Genomic DNA, 20,213 nt, shown 5'->3' with positions numbered 1-20,213 from the left:
CTCCTGGCCTACATAATGAAATCCAAATAAAAACTCGGCACAGAAGCAGGTGTTTCCCAGGATGGCAATACTCGTAGGTACACATCAATGTGCCACGTGCTAGGAGGGTGAGGTGGTGTGACTCCATAGTGAGAAGGCAACAGAAGCTTTGGGATTCCCCCAGACCTCTCCCTTTCTATCTTTCCCTTTGACTGGTTTTGATTTGTATCCTTTTGCTGTAAAACTGTAATCCTAAGTGTAGCACTTTCCTGAGTTCTGAGTCCTTATAGTGAATTACTGAACCTGAGGGGGTAGTGGAAACCCACAGATTAGTAGCTAGCTAGTCAGGAAAGAGTGACCTGGAGACCCCCCAAATTTGTGACTGATGTCTGAAGTGAGGGCAGTCTTATAGGAGACTGGGCCCTTAACCTATGAAGTTTGGCTTAACTGGGTAGTTGGTGTCAGAAGTCATTGCAAGGGTACTTATGGAAACATTTAGCTGGAGGTCCTAACCTAGTCCAGGAGTCTGGGAAAGCCCTTCTGCTTAAGTGATGATGAACCTGAGACCCTATGGAATACTGGAAACTAGACCAAAGGTATGTGTGCATTGCCTGCACTGGGTGGGGGAAGGCAGAGTATGGAGGTGCGTACGTAACCAAAGCAGAGAAAATGATTGGCATCAGAGGATTGCACACAACAGAATAACACAAAAAGCCTTTGCTTATACCCCGAACACACACATTCTCATTCTGCCCATCCCCCAAAGTTGTCAGTGAACCTCAACTGAGAGGTACGTCCTGAGCCTCAGGTGTGCTGGAACAGAAAGGACTTGTCCAAGGCGATAGACATGAGGCCTAGAACTTGACTGTCTTGAAAATCTGAGTAGACCTCGTGGCCGTTAGAGTATGACTCCTGAGTAAACAAACATGCTACTCATCTCTATCCCTGTGTTGTGTGTAGTAAATGCAATGTAAATGTTGAGGTCACTACTATGAGTACAGGATACCAGGCAGCAGGTTTATGCAAAGCCGTTAGAGCAACATCTGCACCTTTGAATCCCTCCCTCTACGTTTACCTCGTTTACCTCATTTACCACTCTGCATGACCACTCTACATTTTTAAATACCTGTTGTAAAACACCTAGAAGCATAGAATCCTGAAACAGAAACAGCCTGGGAAGCCCCTAGGCACGTGTTTGTCAGTGGAATCATTAGTGGGTTGTGGAATGACCATAGTGGACCATAACCAGTATTTTTAATAAAATAGAATAAAAAATATCAGATGGCAATCGGTGTAGTAGGGACCAGTACTGTCACGTGAAACTTTCATGTCAGTTAGATATATCCATGTTTGTACGGGTCATGATGCAAACTTAAAGCTGGTGCAGATCATAGTCAAAGAAGTGTGAGACCACTGATCTCGTCCAAGCCCTTTATTTCACCAATCAAAAGATTTAGATAAAGAGGCTGAGAGGCTTGTCCAGGGTCCTGCACACACAGCCACAGAGCCGGGGCAAGAACAGGATGCCCTTCCACCCCAGTCCAGGGCTCTACATGAAAACCTGACACCAAAAGGAACACTCCATGTTAAGGACACTAAAATTATATAAATATATATACATTTATATAAATATATACTATATCCACAATATCCACTATATATCCACTATAAAACACACAATTAAAATTATGCACTCTATATACTCTATATATCTATAGGGATAGTCTATAGATGATGCTTTATATAAATTTAATTGGAAATATATGCAAAAATGCTCAAAATTTGTCAAGTAATAAGTATCTACTGAACCTACTTATGAAAAACAAGGTTCTAAGCACCATAGCGGATACTAAGCATAAAATATCCAGTCCCTAGAGACGAAAATGGAGCTCTCTCTGCTTTCTACAGAGCTACATTTTAAAGACCCATTAGGTTTTCCTTGTGCTATGCCCAAAAGACAGGATTTTTCCAAACGATCAGTAGTAATAACTCACCGTCCCCCAATCTCCTTATCCACCTAAATGATATGATGTATGTATCACAGATTCTACGAGCCTCAGATCAGCCTCCCTCCTGGATACAGACCCAGCGTGGTTAAGATTTGTGAGACAGGGCACCAGCTATAGCACACGGGTAGGCCCCAAGGGGATGCAATTGTCTTCTCTCCTCTTGTTGAACTTTATAGCTTGCGACTTAATTACCACATTTTATTAGAAAATGTTTCCTTTAAATATTTTTTTGAAAGATTGTTTCAGTCTATTAGGTGACATTAAGAATCACAAGTTTTCCTGGGAGAATATTTTTCAATCTGCTTTATAGCCAATTTGCCAAGGACTTCAATAAGCAGAAAATCACTGGTCAAGAATAAGGAATCAGAGCAACATTTCATATAACCTTCTTGTTGGTTAGTCATTATTAGATTGTTGAAATAATTAAAACCCAGAACTCCACTTATAAGTGCAAGAGAAAAGAAGAAAAATGAATAGCTATTATATAACAGCCCTCAAAACCTTTCTTCTCAGGGGTTGTGATTCAACCTTAGATCAGTATTCCCACTTTAATTATTCAGATACTCTGTCCAGATACAATAAGCGTTAAGGTTGATTGTTTTATTTTTCTTTAAAGATACTTTTTAAAAGTTTAGTCTCATCACAGGTAATTCTTGAAATAACTGTCTCAAGTGTTAATTATATATTTCTAACATACATTAAAATAATACATAACTAAAATTCTAAACGTTCACCCTAAATATAAAATCATCTCTTAAACCATTAGCAATATTACATAATCCATGGTGACTCATCTGCCTACATCTTAAAACAAATGTTTCAAAGGTACTGCTACAATGTGAATAAACTGAAAAAGTTTCGAGTTCCACCTACACTAGCCATAAAAAATTCTGAAACTCAATACATGGGTTCACCACACTTTTATTACCAGTACTCAGTGGAAAGAAAAAAAAGCTCCAGATTTCCAGATTGCTACTTTTGTTTCTTCTGTTTCTTAGTCCATCCACTTTTCTTCTGTCCTTTCTTTTTCTTCTTTATGAGAACAGCTTTTTCTCCAATAAATAAACTTTTAGAATGTCCTACATTTTTTGCAGCAGAATTAAGTCCCTGCTTAGGTTTAGTGGCGTTCTTCAAACTGGGATTTGAATTTTGTTTTAATTTCTCTTTATTAACAGAACGCATGACTCTGAGTTTTCTTCCCATCAGTTCGGAATTATTTAATTTCAGAGCAAGATGAACAGCATCTGTATTCTGCAATAAAAATAGGTATATTAATTTCCACCAGAAACTCATTTGTAAAGAAACTAGTAAAACTGCAACTTCAATGGATCAGAAGAACGTCGGAGCTTGCACATAGAAACCCCTCCTGCTTCCACATCCAAGAAGGCCATTCCCAAGGGTTTCAGCAGCTGTGTCTGGAGTCTCGTTTTAATCATGCTCCTCACGAGTTTTTCCCCAGGAAGCACTCAAGCTGCCTTGTCAAATAATCAGATAAGTCACAATCCAATAAGCTTCATTTTCTCATTATAAAGTGAAATTTCAACTAACTACGTTAGTCATATGCAATCTTTTAAACCAATGAACCTCCTTCTCACAAGGCTCTTTCGGCCAAAGCCCCTCAGCATTAGCTGACCTGAGGGCAGGGAACGCAATGACAGATCGAGAGGTTGGACCAGATGCCTTGTAGAGTTCTGTTAGATCCAAAATTCTATTATTCTTTTATTCTAATATAGAACCACTAAATGCTAACAACTCTGAATACTCGTAAGATGTTTGTTAAAGGACTTTACAAACTTATCAATAGTCAGAAGACAGAGAGCAGAAAAACAGTAAGATCACTACAGTACAGAATGAGGGAAACACAAGGCTGTGACCACGTTTCTTAAAATCTACCTGGTAATACATATCAAGAGTCTTAAAAATGGCCACATGCCAGGGCTGGCCCAGTGGCGTGGTGGTGAAGTTTGCGTGCTCTGCTTCAGCTGCCTGCGGTTCACCAGTTCAGCGGACCTACACACCGCTCATCAAGCCATGCAGTGGAGGCGTCTCACACACAAAATAGAGTAAGACCAGCATGGATGTTAGCTCAGGGCCAATCCTTCTCAAGCAAAAAGGGGAGGATTGGCAGTAGATGTTAGCTCAGGGCCAATCTTCCTCACCAAAAACAAAAAAGAAGGTCACATTTCTTGACCTAGTTAGTAATAGCCCACTGGGGAGCTATCTCCTGAAGAAGTAATCCAAAAATGCAGGCAAACATTTGAAGAAAAAAAATAACCACTCCAATTTAATTATTACAGGGAAAAATATAGAACAATGCTATGTGCAACATTTGGAAAATATGAAAGTATAAATTATGTGATATCACTCACTAGAACGTGCTTACACAAAAGAAAGCAACAAAGCAAACTGCAAAATTTTATATTCACGGATTAAAGTTCAACTACAAAACAGAAGGCCCAGGAAAAAACTGAAAGGAAAAGTATTAATGGGTTATTGTGGAGGGATGAGAAACTTAACTGCCATCAGATAATATGTATATTCTCATCACGTTAGGCATGAAACACTGGTTAATATTTAGTGAACTAAATATAACCAATTTTGTACAAAGACTAAAATTGTCTTCTACTTGAATGAATAGTCAATTCTTTTCTCCATTTTACAGAAGGTGGAGATTCATAGTTAATACCTTTCATATCCAATATCTAAAAGATAATTCAATAACATTAATATGAAGAAAGAGGGAACTAGAACATCTTTTGGTTAGGTGCAAGTATAGAAACAGTACTCTTACGGCAGGTTACAAATTTAGTTTTCTTAAGACGGAATCTGACGGTGATGGTGACAGTTACGTCTGAATGATCAAATAGCGGGGACAACCCTTCCCAACATTTCACAGGACAGTGACAATGCATCAGTCTCCCATACCTCAAAGAGCACATAGCCGAACCCTCTGCCGACTCCTGTCACTTGGTCTCTCACAATCCTTACAGCCACTATATGCCCACAGTCCAGAAAGTGTTCCTCAACTGCAGACTCTTCAACTTCTAGAAACAAAGCCAACCAAAGTGAAAGTAGAGACTTGAGATTGCCTTAGAAAGATGGAGATGTTCAATAACACAGCAAGTTAAGCACCGCCCCACGAGAATCAGTCAAGTGACACCCCACCCTTTCTAAAGTTAGTCTTAAAGCAAAACAGAGTTACTGCTCAGCTGTTGTCTTAACGATAAACAGGTACGTAATTTGTTTAAACAAACTTACTGTATGGGAGATTCCCCACAAACACTGATCTCTTGTCCCTCTGAAACACAAAGGGTGTTAATAAAAATCACTCACTGGAGCAGAAAGTCGTCCTCAAGTCTACCCTTTTCCTCACCCCGTGTCTCTGATGGGTCTCCATCTCCTGATTTAAGCCCCACCTCAGTCCCTTGTTTGATTCAGTCTCCTCTGTGTTGCCCCCTGGAATGTGAGTGAGCACTGGAGGAGGGAGTGGTTTTCTGGTCACAGCTAGCACTGACACATGGCAGTGCTCAAGAAAGACATGCTATATTGGGGGTGGGCAGACTTTTTCTGCAAAAGGCCAGAGCGCAAATATTTTAGGCTCTGCAGGCCATGTGGTCTCTCATAACTACTCATCTCTGCCGTTATAGCACAATACATAAAAATAAGCTCATGGGTGTGGTTGTGTGCTAATAAAACTTTATTTGAAAAATCAGGTGGGAGGTGGATTTGGCCCTTGGGCCATTTTGGTCACCTGTGCAAGGTCCACAATCAAAGCCAGGGGTGTCAACCAGGCCTCTGTAATTTCTGAGGTAACTCTGACAATGACAGTAATGCACTGTATGTTTCTGTGGTGAGCTCTTACAACTCACCCCTCATTCATTTCCAGACTTTTGTAAAATGCAAATCTGGTCATGCCACTCTCGTGTTTCAACTTGTGGAACAGCTGCTGGACAAAATCCAGGCTCTTCAACATGGCAGACCAGCACCTTCATAATCTGACCTCTAACTGTTTCTCCAACAGCAACTCTTACTGCTGCCCTCCTCCTATCTACCCACTATCAACTGTATTAAGCTCTTGGTATTCCCTAAGCAAATGAAGTTTTGGTCCCCACCATTTATACTGTTTTTCCTGCCCGGATAGCCTCATCTTTTTTTAAAAAACTTTTTTTGCCTAGATAACATGGACTCATCTGGCACGATTGATATGACACCTGTTCTCCTGGAAGCCCTCTTTTGTCCCTTCTTGCTGGCACCTCCCCAAGCCAAATGCCCCATTCCTGAGCTGACAAATATCCTGTGCATTTATGACACTATTTATCATAGAACAGTGCCACGATTGGCCCATCTGCTCATCTTCACCTTTATATTCTGAACTCCTAAAGAACTGAGACTCTATCTTAGCACTGTACACCTGACACACAGTAGGAATTCAAAAACTATTTAATGGATAATTTAACTTCTAGCTCTCAGTCTATAAGGTGTTTGCGTGGATGATCTCCAACATAACTTTCAGCCTAACGCTCTATGATTCTTCAATTTAATGGAGGGAGTAGGGGAACCACGTTCTTGAAGCTAATGTTGACTCAAGTCCTTGTGTCATTCTAGGCAACAGCGCTGTGACCACAGAGGGCACAGGATGTTTCCTTCTGTGCTTCCCTCACGCTCACTGCTGATTCCACTCCTCTCCTAGCAAAAACTCAGAAGAAAATGATTTTCTCTACAAGACTGGTTAAGTTCTTTAAACAACTCATGTGCTACTTACAGATGAGGTCTCTGATGCAAGATCAACTCTAATACGAAATCCATCAGCAATTTGGGCCCCATTTCTGTATTATAAATACGAAGGGGAAATGGCTGTTAAAAATGAGCACTGAGTTACTATACTATTTGCTCTAAAGTGAAACCAAGAATAAAACATGAACTCATCAATACTTAAATAAAGTAATCTGATCAAACCTCAAAAAGATAAAATTACCTTTTCAATGCTTTCGCAGCAGCGCTGTCATCCTTAAACACTACGTAAGCATTAATATTTTTCTGATTGGGATGAATTGTACGTCTACACAGGAAAAAAAAAAGACAATGTAAAATTGTCTAATCTCAAAGTCACTAAAATAAATACAGCCTGTTTTCTACTCTTAATCAACACATATGACAAGAATTCCTGGGAGAAGTTTCATCTCTTTTAATAAATATTTAGTAATAACTCAAAAATAACACACAACTTATACAGATACTGGCTGAAACATGTAACCCATGCCTTCTTACTAGTCATCACTGGGAGAGGTCCAGCCATGTGCAGACCACCCATGCAGTGCCACCAGGCTAGAAACTATAATCTTAGCTGCAGCTCTGTATCTACCACACACACAAACAGATGTGAAAGACGACTTAATTTTTCCTTTTTACTATAAAATAAAAACTACACAAACATGTCTAGCTTAGCGAATTATTAACAGGTCAACTCCCTTGCAGCCACCGCCCCCCCCAGAAGCCTCTCTGTGGCCTTCTCGATTGTAGCCCCTCCTCCCCTCCAAAGGTAACCACCATCCCCACTCCCATAGGAACTATGTTTCTGCGTGCCTGTGTGGTTTTACCACCCAAGTGTCTATTCCTACACGTTATACTCTGGTCTTGTCCATTTTCCCACTTAAAAAAGTCTTCTGAGGGGCCAGCCTGGTGGCGCAGCAGTTAAGTGCGCACGTTCTGCTTTGGCGGCCCAGGGTTCGCCGGTTCGGATCCCAGGTGTGGACATGGCGCTGCTTGTCAGGCCATGCTGTGGTGGGCGTCTCACATATAAAGCAGAAGAAGATGGGCGTGGATGTGAGCTCAGGGCCAGCCTTCCTCACAAAAACGGGAGGATTGGCAGCCGATGTTAGCTCAGGGCTGATCTTTCTCAAAAAGATAAAAAAGAAAAAAGTCTTTCGAGTCTTGTTTAATCTACAAGATTCCCCCTTTATCTCTCGTGTTATCTTAGTGTTTAACCCACAGAATTTCCCAAAGCCTGGGTTTTGCTGATTACAAGCTCATAGTGCAGTTCAGCATGTTCCTCTGTCCTCTATATTTCTTCAAATTGGCAGCCGGATACAGTGGTTTGATCGGACCCAGATTTGACCTCTTTGTCCAGACCATAGATAGTGTTGTGTTCTTTCCATGGGAGGCATGTTATGACTATTTCTCACTCTTTTTTTAAGGACAGCAGCTGTTGCTGCTCAATGCCTTAAACCCATTAATTCACTAGGTTTGGAAAATGGTGATCTAATTTAGATGAGACCAATCACAAAAAGACCATGGTAAATGACCACAGATCCTTCCCTGAAGACATTGCCCTATTGTTTTGAAGTAACAAAAATGTTAATGAAAAAATGAGTATCATCAAGAAAGGCACCAGAACATAACGTCAGGGCATGGCTCACGGCATTCTGCAGTAACAGTTTTACATTGATAAAACAAGCTGTGATTTACTGAATGCCTAACACATACCAGGCACTGGGTTAGGCATTTTATGTATCTCCTTTAATCTCACATCTCCGACATGAGTGTTAGTTTTCTGATTTTATGGATAAGGAAGCTGAGACTTGGATAAGTACCTGACTACAATCATAAGTTGGTAAGTGGCCAGCTTAACACTTAAACCAAGTCTAGCTGACTCTGGAGCCCCTATTCTTTCCCTACAACATGCAGCTGCTGACAACATCCAAATCCAACACGTCCTAGCGTAACACTGAGTGTCTTAATTTTTGTGTCTCCCCCAAATTCATACATTGAAATCCATTAATGCCCAAGTGATGGTAACAGGAGGTGGGGCCTTTGGAAGGTGCCTAGGTCATGAGGGTGGAGTCCCCATGAATAGGATCAGTGCTCTTATTAAAGAGGCCCCACAGAGCTCCCAGCCCCTCCTGCCATGTTGGTCCTGGCTCTGAATTAGGAAGCTGTCCTTCACCAGAACACAACCATGCTAGTACCCTGATCTTGCACTTCCAGCCTCCAAAAGTGTGAGAAATAAATTTCGGCTGTTTATAAGCCTTCCAGTCTGTGTTACTGTGTTATAGCAGCCCAAACGGACTAAGACAAACCCCAAGATAACATAAATGGAAAGTGACTTTAAAAAAATCTTAATAATTGTATCGTACTCTGTTACGCTTTGAGAAGCGCTCTCCTTGCCTCAGGGAATACAAAGTGCAAGCATGTAACTCTGCCCCTTTCTGCTTGGCAAGAACACGCCTCGTATCAAGCTTGATGGATGATTTTTAACAACTAGTCACATCTAGACATCTAGGTGTCAATGACATCTAGAGTTCTACTTCCACCTAAAAAGAGAACAGAACAACCGAAGCCAGTGTGGGGAAGGCACAAAGCCCCACCTGGCTTCCTCTCTCTGTGGAGGAGAAGGCTAAGCCGCAGGGGCAGCAAACCCTGTCACCCCCAGGGCACAGGGAAGATCCCTTGTGGCCAGAGGAAGGGAGGCCTCCTACCATTGGGCAAGGGTTGGGAAATGTTCTCTGCCATGAGACCCACCAAAGGCACAAGGCGGAGTATGGCCGCCACAGGAAGGAGGGACGATCAGGTATGCTTCTGAGACACAGACACACAGGGCTTGCCCAGGACAAGAGAGAATCCCACTGCCTGCTACCAGACCACCAAACAATAGCACTCTCTAAACTGGATCTTCAATAAAATCTAAAACTTCTGTGCTCTTCAATCCCACACCTCCAGGTACTTTCTCAAGAGAAATGACCTGTATGCAAATGTTTTTAGTACCTTTATTCATGACAGCCCCAAATTTGAAATAACCCAAATATTCATCAACTGGTGAATGGATAAACAAAATCTGGTACGTCCACACAATGGAATACTACTGGGCAATGAAAAAGAATAAGCCACTGAGCATGCAACAAAATGGGTGAATCTCAAAATCATCATGCTGAGCAAAAGAAGTCAGACAAGAGTACATCCTATACAATGAGTCCACGTACCTAAAACTCTAGAAAATGCAAACTAACACCAGAGATAAGAAGCAGGTCACTGGTCACCTGGAGACAGGGGTGGAGGTGATGAAACTTTGGGTGGGGAAGTATTCAGCATCTTGACTGTGACAATGATTTCATGAGTGCATACATATATTAAAATCATAAAATTGTATACTTCAAATATGTGAGGTTTACTGAAGGTAACTTATATCTTAATAAAATAGAAAAAAAGGTTAAAAAAATTTTGATTATTATGAAAAAGCAAAAAAGTTTCACATGGCAAAGTCTCCATAGCAGAGTGAAAAAGCAAATGACAAACAGGGCAGAATATTTGTAACTCAAATCACAAAAGGCTAATTTCCTTAACATCCCACAGATCAATGAGAAACAATTCAACAGAAAAATAAAGTGGGCAAATGACAGTAACAATTCAGATAAAAGGAAAAACAAATGACTTGAACATATGAAAAGATGTTCACTCAAGAGAAATGCAAATTAGAAATACCATCTTCCCCTATCAGATTGCCAATGATCAGAAAGCTCAAAAACATACTGTTGGTAAAGGTGTGGGAATATAAATAGGTTACCATCTCTATGGGATAGCAGGCCAAAATTACAAATGCAAAGACCCTTTTGACTAAGCAATTTCACTACTAAACGTTTATCCTACAGATAAACTGACACGTACAAAATTACATAAGTGCAAGGTCATTCACTCCAGCATTATTTGTAATGGTCACAAGACTGGAAAAAAACCTAAATGTCCATCAGTGGAGGGTTTGTTAAAACATATTATGGTACACCTTATAGAATACTAAGATGCTCTGAAAAAGAACAAGGAAGCAATTTTACATTGATATAAACAGATATGCAAGTTACAGCAAGCGGAAAAAGGGGAGATGTGGAGTAGGAAATACACTGAATACCACTGCGTGAGAAAGTTACATGTGGGGGCGGGTAGAACATGTATGTGTATCTATTTGTAAATGCATAAAACATCTCTAGAAGGTTATACAAGAAAGTAAAAGTAGCGGCTGCCTGGGGCAGGGAACTGGCTGACTAGGAAAAAGGTGCAGGAAAGAAACTTTTCACTGCATACACTTCTATACTTTTTTATTTTTTAACTATTTGCTTCATTATTTATTCAAACAATTAAATTTAGAAATTTTTTTAAATTGGGAGTGGGGACAGAGCTGGTGGCAAGCACAGAGAGCAAACCCCATTTTTTTGGCACCAAAACTGCTCAGTACTACTTTTACACACTCCTATCGGAACCTGTTTCTGCTGAAATTTAGGCCCCTGGGTTTTAGCCTCATACAGAATTAAGTTTGTATGGCCCAAAGGAGAGTTGTCTCTTACCAGGCTTTCCACTCCCCACAGCATCTGAGCAATGCCCTGCATAGAGGAGGACTTGTATGTTTGGTTACCTCACCAAACATTATTATGGCCAGAAACACATAATAACACATATTTATCAAGAGTTAACTACACAACTGGAGCTGTGATGGTTATGGGAAAAAACTGGCAGAGACCTGGTCTGCCAAAGAATTCCAAAACAGGAATGAATGTAGAAATGAACTTGCCAAGATGTCCAAAGGGACTGTTGCAATTCAAAAATCTTGAGATAATAGGATTCTCAGAAATATTTGTAGAAAATTTGTAACCCAAATCACAAAAGGCTAATTTCCTTAACATCCCACTGATCAATACGAGAAACAATTCAACAGAAAAATAAAGTGGGCAAATAATGTTATTTATATACAGATCTTACATTAATCTATATGTTTAATATACATATATATACACACACACATCTGATATATACACAATATATACACCTCTGCTTGTAAAATCCATCATTTCCTGTCCCAGTAAGAAAGAACCGCCCCCTGCAAGATTGGGAGACTAACAGGAAACCCTGCATAAAACTGAAGGTAAATAAAAAATAAAAGTTGTACACCTTAAACTTACATAACATTATATGTTAATTATATTCACTTAAAGAAATAAATGAGAAATAAAGGGAGAGAAAGGAAACTTGCATGTCTCATCCTTAGCACTAGGTAGAAAACAGGGGATAGGGGAAAAAATCCCCCTGAGAATTTGAACCACAAGCCACACTACCAGTATGGTCCCCAAACCCCCAGAGAACTTAAAGTGGTCTTGGGCTAGCAGTCCCCTCAGGTGATCGATGGAAGCAAACACAAATTCTCTCTGGAAAAACCTGACCAGCCAGTAGCAGCCATCGGGGCACCCCTGATTTTAAGATGCATCTTGATTTCAAAAATGTTAAGATATGGGAAAATGTATGCCTTAGAATTGATGAAATATGGTATTTATGATTTATACTAGAATATCTGGGTGCAAAACTTAATTTTCTTCAAACACTATGCCCAGTTAAACATCCTTGAAATTTCTCATGGTGCATTTTCTAGTAAGTTATTTTACAACACTTGCTGTGACTCCACAATTTATGTTAAGGCTTAAAGGCAAACATCTGACAAATTTATATGCTATTACAAACATAAGGAAACAGTAAGGCATGATGTATTATCGAAATAAAAACATCTATGAAGTGATCTCAATTTTAACCAAACTGGAAGAGCGTTTAAGACTACCTCCTTTCTCCAATTATAAACTTACTTTATTGCTGCCAACTTTTTGGACCGAGTTCCCTCTGCCGGAATCTTTTAAGAGACAAAAAGGGTATTAAAGAAAATTCATTATTTGAAATATTACTTCAAATTAATTATATTTTGATTAATTCAAGTCTACATATCTAACTCTGATATAATGTGATTTTAAACACATTCTAAGGAAATACTGAATTAGAAACAACTGTCGTAATGTTATGCGAATGGGACCTGGTGGCTTACGACAAAGATTTCCGAAGATAGTACCATATTCAGATTTAACGGGCAGTGACTCTCAACCTACATGCAAGTAAACATACTGAGCCCTCAAACTGTGTCAGATGACTCGAAGGACCAGGTCTCTGGTCATGAGGGGACACTGATATTGAAGATGCACATGAAAAATGCAAGGAAAATTGTTCTAAAAAATGAGCATGGAAAAAGGGACACTTCTAAATTAATATTTTATTGTATATGCTATATGATTTTAAATATGTCTAACTAAATTAATAAGTGTATGAGACATATGACTTCATCCATATCTCTAAGAGTTTATAAATGCCAGTTGGCAAAATAAAAAATCTTTCTGGAATCTTTAATTGGACAAATAAAGGAATCCCCTTTATATTCAGGTTCAGTTAATTTACAGTCATGTTACGGGTTTTGCCTACTCAATTGACATAGCAAACAAAACACCCGCTTACCCTCCAAAATACATTGGACATCATTTTAATATGTGAACCCATTAAATTATTTAACGAAGTCAGCAATAGATACGAAGAGAGACTCTTCTCTCGGGCTAGATTTGAACCTGCTAATTCAGAAGGTTCAAGTCAAGTGCTCCTCCATCTAATTAATACCAACTCGTTTAATAAGTCTGATCTAAATGCAATATATTTTAAGATTATACAATTTTAAGGGGAGAGAAAACATACCAGAGAACGAAATCGTACAGATTCTATTTGCCCGTACTCTTTAAAAAATGACTTCAGCTTCTAAAATAAAAAAATATAAATACACTTTAGTCCATCTTCACAACATCAAATAAGTGCTACAAAAAGGATTTAAGTAAAACTCTCTAATAATCTTTTACTGCCAGGTTTTATTTTAAGAACACTTCAGGAAAAGTGGGTGACTATTCAGTTAGAAGACAAAAACATTTCAATGAAACTTATATAAAAAGAAAACACAATTCAAGTTAATTTAGTATCCATAAGATATACAATGTTTTTGTCTTTCAATCTTTTATCTTTACTACATGTAAACTAAGATTATATATTCCATAGATTCTCTCATCTTTTCACATTGGCTTAAGCCAGAAATGAGTTTTAAGGATGCTTATGTCACTATGAGAAATTCCTCAACTGTCTAGAATTAGGACAATCAGGCTGAAGAAAAATCTAGAGTGTGAATTTTATACGTTATTCTTATGGTTGGCTCAGGAAGTGAAGAATGTATATCTCTTACAGCTAGGACAATAACTTCTATAACCAATTCTAATTCAAAAATAACTTATTGAATGTGCAAGGATACCACATACACTCCCTTCTCTTGAGCCTCTTTGAATCTCATAGGAGGACCAATAACTAAAACTATGCTACAAAGCAAAATATGTTATCTTATACAAAATAATCATAAATCAAATGCTAGCAGACAAAAGGGTAAGGGGGAAAGGGAAAAACCAGGAAGTGAGTTTTTTGTACTGTTTGTTTCTAAGGAAGTGAAATTTAAATTGTCCTTCAAAAGATGAGCAGGATTTTGGCCTAAGGGACTGCCAACAGTGTGACCATGACCTAAGACACAGAAGGTTACAGGCATGTTTCTGGTTTAGTGAACCTCACATAACAGAAGAAACTTGAGATGTACTCAGTCATTTACACAACAAATATTTATCAAGCCTCAAGTATGCGCAAGGCACTGTTTCAAGTGCTATGGATACAGCGGTGAAGAAATGAGAGAAATCTCCCTGCACATGTGGAGCTTAGGTTCCAGTGGCATGTAACAGGAGATACGGCTAGAAGGAAAAAAACCCAACAGACAGGAGGTTCAAGTAAGATTTGCAAAAGCCTGAATTAGGGCAGTGATGACGACAATGGAGAGGAGGGGGTGGGTACTAGAATCAACCTACAGAATGATTTATGTAGTCATTATAAGGAAGTTATATATTAATGACATTAATTATATGCTTTTTAGTAAAGGAACAGTAAACAAAGTTATGAATTACTAACTTCTCTGAATCGCTACAATATAAAGATTATGCACTTACCTTCTTATTACATGTGACAGGCAAATTCCCAACAAACACAGTTCTCTCATTCTTTAATCTCTCTTCTTCTTGGTTGGTTTGAAATTTTTTCCTTTGATTTACAACTGTGTGATCCACATCATCAAGTACTTTTTTATCTGCTACTTTAACAGCAGACTGAGAATTTTTCCTTTTCTGCCCTTGTTTCTGGTGAATTTCTTCTTCTAAATCAGCACTTGCTAGAGCGTGCTCTCTTTTTAAAGCCAAAAGAAATAAGAGTCAATGAAGTTGGGTCTAGTATTTGACAAAGCAGAGGGATTAGAAATATTTCCCACCTACTTCTGGTTTACCTAAGTAAAAAATTGCCATTCACAAATATATCTAAATTTTAAAAATTGCACTATCAAAAAGCCACTGGTATTTTTAGAAAACTCAAGTTGGAAAAAGTTAAGCTCAATTTTTGAAGGTATGTTAAAACTGCTAGGTAATAATAGCAAAGCAACAAAAGTTCATTTAAACAAAAGCTGGTTCATTTAAAGCTCCTGGAGATTCAGTTTATACTCTACCGGTTCCTAACTGCATCCTCTGTTCTGGAACTCTAGGAGGACTGCAGCACTCCCAGGGAGTCTATAAGGCTTAATATGCCTGCAAAATACTTTGTAAAAGCAGTATGGCCAAGAGGAAAAACCAGATTTCCTACTTACAGTAGGTCTGTAATATTTAAAGGACTGCTTGTCAAAAGTAAATTCTGAAATGGCAAACACAACATAAAGTATTGGTGTGCATGGATAAGTGAGGTTGGCGCATCAGTCCAAAAAGAGAACTGGTCTGGGATCTTGAGTGTGGGGGGAGAAGGGGTAGGAGGAGTCATAAAAATGATTTATTCATTCAGTAAATATTTACTGGATTCTTACTCAGTTCTAGCCTCTGGGGAGACAAAGAGAGAGACTATTAAAGGCCTGGCGCCAGCCCCATGGCCAAGTGGTTAAGTTCACAAGCTCCACTTCGGTAGCCCAGAGTTTCACGGGTTCGGATCCTGGACACAGACAGGGCATGGCTCATCAGGCCATGTTGAGGTGGCATCCCACATGCCACAACTAGAAGGACCCACAACTAAAATAGACAACTATGTACTTGGGGGATTTGGGGAGAAAAAGCAAAAAAAATAATAATAATTAATTTTAAAAAAAGGCCTTTCAATAGCCTAATTTCTGAAGATATAGGAAAAAGTTCACACTAACATGGTAACATTTATAATACATGGTGTAGAAACATAAAAGAAACAAGAAAGGCTTCTTCGAGAAGGAAAGCAGTGTCTGGCACATCCTCAGTCCTCAGTAAATCTTGACCATTATTATTCTTCCACTAGACCATAAGCTCCACTAAGGTCAGGGTCTATGTCTAGTTTTTGGTTCACTATGGTATATAAAGTACCCAGTGGGAGTGAAAGGAAATGAGACAGTATGGTAAGCTGGGAACCAGGTCAGGAAGGAACATGTCTGTTAAGATTTTATCCCACAAAAGATGGAGAACCACTGAAGACTTTGAGAGTGTCTAAAAAAGATCACTTGGGCAGCAAAGTGGAAGATAATTAGGAAGGAGACAAGGCTGGATAACAGAGAGAAGTTAGGAGACAGTCACAGATGCATGCATCTGAGAAGACAACAGACCAACCGAAGTAAGGGAGGGGTTGGAAAGGCGAAGACAGATTAAATAGATAATTAAAGACAGCATCATCAGAACTTGGCAACTGATTAGATACGCAGGAAAAAGAAAGAGTATACGATGACCCCAAGTCATGGGCTCAGGAAACTGAAGGGCTGGTGATAACACTCATGCAGAAGAACAGGTTTGATAAGGACAATGAGCACAGTTTGAAGCATCGTGCTTTTGAAGTGGATACGGAATATACAGGTGCAGATGCCAGGAGGCAAAGAGATACACAGGTGTGGAGATCAGGAGAGAGCTCAGAATGGTGGAGCCATGGGCACAAATGAGATTGCCCAGGCTAAGGGGTGAAAAAAGGTCAAGAGAAGATGACCAAGAAGAGAATCCTGAGGAAAACCAACGTTCAAGGAGCAGTTAGAAGAAAGGGTACCCATAATGACACTGAGAAGGAACAGACAAGGATAATCAGAAGAGATTGCTATCAAAGAATGGAATAGCTTCGAGAAGAAAAGCAGCCACGTGAAATGTAACAGAGACGACTTGTAAGACAAAGGCTGTACAGCCTAGTAAACATGGCAACTAGGTCAGGATGGCTTCACTGAGCACTGGTTCAGAAGTATGGTCAGATCACGCAAAAACAAACACAACAACCAACCAACCAGACTGGGTGGAAAAAAAAACAGATCAAGAAAAAGAGAGCACAAGCACAGACTTCTTTTTCCAAAAGCTTGACAATGAAGGGGAGGATTGAGGGAACAGCAGCAAACAGGGACACGTGACTGTGAACAGGGTTTTGTCTTGTTGGATTTCTTTTTTTAAGATGAGAATCTTGAGGGGCTGGCCCGATGGCCGAGTGGTTAAGTTCGCGCGCTCCGCTGCAGGCGGCCCAGTGTTTCGTTGGTTCAAATCCTGGGCGCCGACATGGCACTGCTCATCAAACCACGCTGAGGCAGCGTCCCACATGCCACAACTAGACGGCCCACAACAAAGAATACACAACTATGTACCAGGGGGCTTTGGGGAGAAAAAGGAAAAAATAAAATCTTTAAAAAAAAAAAAAGAGATGAGAATCTTGAGCACATGTACATGGTGGACAGATCAAAGATATGGGAAAGAGTAGAAGATGGAGATATCTGATGGCATAATCCCCAAGGAGGCAGAAAAAGAGGTATAGAGTATACATAGCACAGGTGACTGAATCAATCTTGGACAAGGAGGAAGACACCTATCTCTGAGAGAAAGAGAAAAATTAAGGATGTGCGTAGATTCATTAGGTAGGAGGACAAAACATAGTTCACAACTGTTAGCAATTAATAGCTCTCTGAATCAAGATCACCTTGTTGAAAGAGAAAAGAGAAAGGGCTTGAAGAGAGGGGCCTAACAGACTGAGGACAGTTAACTAGGAACTTGTGATGGCACTGCTATTTGGATCTTGATTCAAATAATCTGAGGGAAAAAATTTACGTTAAAAGGAGAAATCTTATCTCTGACTGAATAGGTTTAAGAAAACCAAACTCATCTTTGAAATACATACTTAAATATTTATAGATGAAACATAAGTCTTAGGTTTGCTTCCTAATAATAAGGGGGAGATGAACGGGGTAAAGATAAAAAAGATGGGCCAAGTATTAATAATTGTTGATGCTGGGTACATGAGGCTTCCTTATCCTCTTTAACCTTTTTGAACGTGTATGAGATTTCCCATAATAAGACTTTTTAAATTAGAACTGTGAAATGAGAAAAAAATCAAGATGAATATTGCAGGCATAAGAATCTCAACTTCTTCACCATCTAATTTAACATCAACCACGAGAATTTTACCAACCTGTCTGCCAACTTTTTGTCTGCATCAGAAAGTTTCTTCTTCACTTTCATTTTTTTTGGAGGTTCTTGCAAAAGCGATCTTTGAATTTGGGATGTACTTTCTCCCTCCTCATCCTGTTTCCTTTTCTTGGTGGTTTCCTTCCAAAAGTTTGAAGTTACGTTTGAGACTTCATCCTGTTTAATAACTTAGTGATCTAAATTAGCACCTCTTCTCTCTCAGTGGTATGGCCAGCGATGAAAGGTTACTTAAAATTAATCCTATCTGCCCCACTTTAGAAATCACGCCCCGCAAGGTAGATGGCTTGTTTTAAAGCTGTTCCAATGGGCCATTCGGAACAGACTCGGGTGACTTACTTTAGGCACGGGCACGTACACGGGTTGAAGCTGAGGCTCAAAAGAGTTGAAGAGGGCTGCCAGCCGACCTGCGCTGCCTCTGGAGGGACGCTTGCCATGGAACAAGCTATTGGCGACTTGCCCAACCACGTAGTCTCCGCTCAGACTCCCACGCCCGCCACCGTCGGGGTTCTCTCTAGACACGACGCCAGAGACTCAGCGACTCCACGCCACGCCCCACCGCTTCGCCCGCCCGAGCTCCCGAACGCACCGCCCTGCCCAGGGAGACGTGCCAGGCGCCACTCACCCCTCCTCGGCACTTCTCTTTTTCTTCCGTTTGTTCTTCCCTTCCACGGCCATGCTGGTTCCACCGCCTGCAGCAAAGCAGCAGCACGTCCTCCTGCACTTCCGGGTCCTGGCTACTTCCGCTCTGGGAGCCACGCCCCTTCCGCTCCAGGTGGCCGCGCTGGGAGCCGGACACACCTGGCAGGCGCCAGCCGGCCTCCGGGCAGCAGGTGGTACTGTGCATCTTTCTGCTTGAGAGACAGCTAGTCTTGGGAGGGAAGGAAGTCTTCCGAGAGTAGGGGAGGCCTGAAGTATGACTAAGAATCAGACAGCTTGGGAGTGGAGTGTCAATCCAAGCAGAGGGAAGACAGGTAGGAAAACCTCCGGATTGTTGAAGATGGAAGGAGGCAGGTTTGTCAGGGATGTAACAGTTCTAACAATTGGTGAATTGGTGTGAAGGGTTGCGTGGGACTTATTTGTACTGCTCTTGCAACTTTTCTGAAATTTGACATTATTTCAAAAGAAAGTGAAAAACAGTACCACAGCTCTCACCTGCGCTGCCCAGCTCTTCTACCAGGAAAAGCAGAGCCTTAGCACTCGAAACTCTTGATGCTGTTTTCTCAGCCCACCTTCCCAGACTAACCTCCCTCCAAATCCTTATATTGTAGCCTGCTTTTTTCCGCCACCTTGTTATTCCTTCCCCCACAACTGCCCCCCTCTTTACCCCTCATTTTCACCGGTAAAATTGTACCCATCCTTCAGGGCCCAGCTCACATACTACGTCACTTACGGAAATTTCCCTGCTATAAACCAGCCTTGGTGGTCTAGTGAGTAAGATCTGGCGCTTTCTCTGCTGCAGCCTGCATTCGTTTCCCAGTCAGATGAATGAACCGCACCATCCGCCTGTCGGATGTCACACTGTGGCAGCTGCGTGTTGCTGTGATGCTGAAAACTCAACTATCAGCAGGGTCACCTGTGGCGGGCAGATTTTAGCGGAACTTCCCGAGCGAAGGAAGGTGAGAGGATGGCGCAAACAGACCTGGCAGCCTTCAGCTCTGCTGTACACAGGGTCACTAGGAGTCGAAATGATTTGAAGGCACTAACAACAAATTTACAATAGAGAGATTATTTTTCCAAACTTCCAGCATACTTGCATTAGCGTTATTTACACAGTCTTTCTAAATGTGAATGGGTGTCTTATTTGTCCTGTATTCTGTATTGCTATTAACTGTACCTGGTGGATATTTGGTAAGTTGTCTTTTAGGTA

General features: G+C 40.5%; 1 protein-coding gene across 2 annotated transcripts; it reads right to left on the bottom strand.

The window, feature by feature from the left end:
- Positions 1-2,573: 2,573 nt before the first annotated feature.
- RBM34 (RNA binding motif protein 34) lies at positions 2,574-19,188 on the bottom strand. Of its 2 annotated transcripts, none has more exons than XM_008515054.2 (11): positions 18,969-19,188; positions 18,683-18,857; positions 18,330-18,466; positions 14,858-15,089; positions 13,527-13,586; positions 12,602-12,645; positions 6,964-7,047; positions 6,751-6,814; positions 5,247-5,286; positions 4,914-5,032; positions 2,574-3,239 (listed from the first exon to the last, which is right to left on the bottom strand). In XM_008515054.2, the coding sequence occupies exons 1-11, from the start codon at positions 19,019-19,021 to the stop codon at positions 2,961-2,963; spliced, it is 1,287 nt and encodes a 428-aa protein (XP_008513276.1). In that variant the 5' UTR covers positions 19,022-19,188; the 3' UTR covers positions 2,574-2,960. The 2 variants fall into 2 exon arrangements, with proteins under 2 accessions (XP_008513276.1, XP_070424774.1); XM_070568673.1 differs by having other exon boundaries at positions 18,330-18,502; positions 18,969-19,103.
- Positions 19,189-20,213: the final 1,025 nt, after the last annotated feature.

This window comes from Equus przewalskii, chromosome 1, assembly GCF_037783145.1.
Source record: "Equus przewalskii isolate Varuska chromosome 1, EquPr2, whole genome shotgun sequence".
NCBI lineage: Eukaryota > Metazoa > Chordata > Mammalia > Perissodactyla > Equidae > Equus > Equus przewalskii.
Note: the sequence above shows the minus strand (reverse complement) of the source record. Positions and strands in the feature narration are given on the sequence as shown.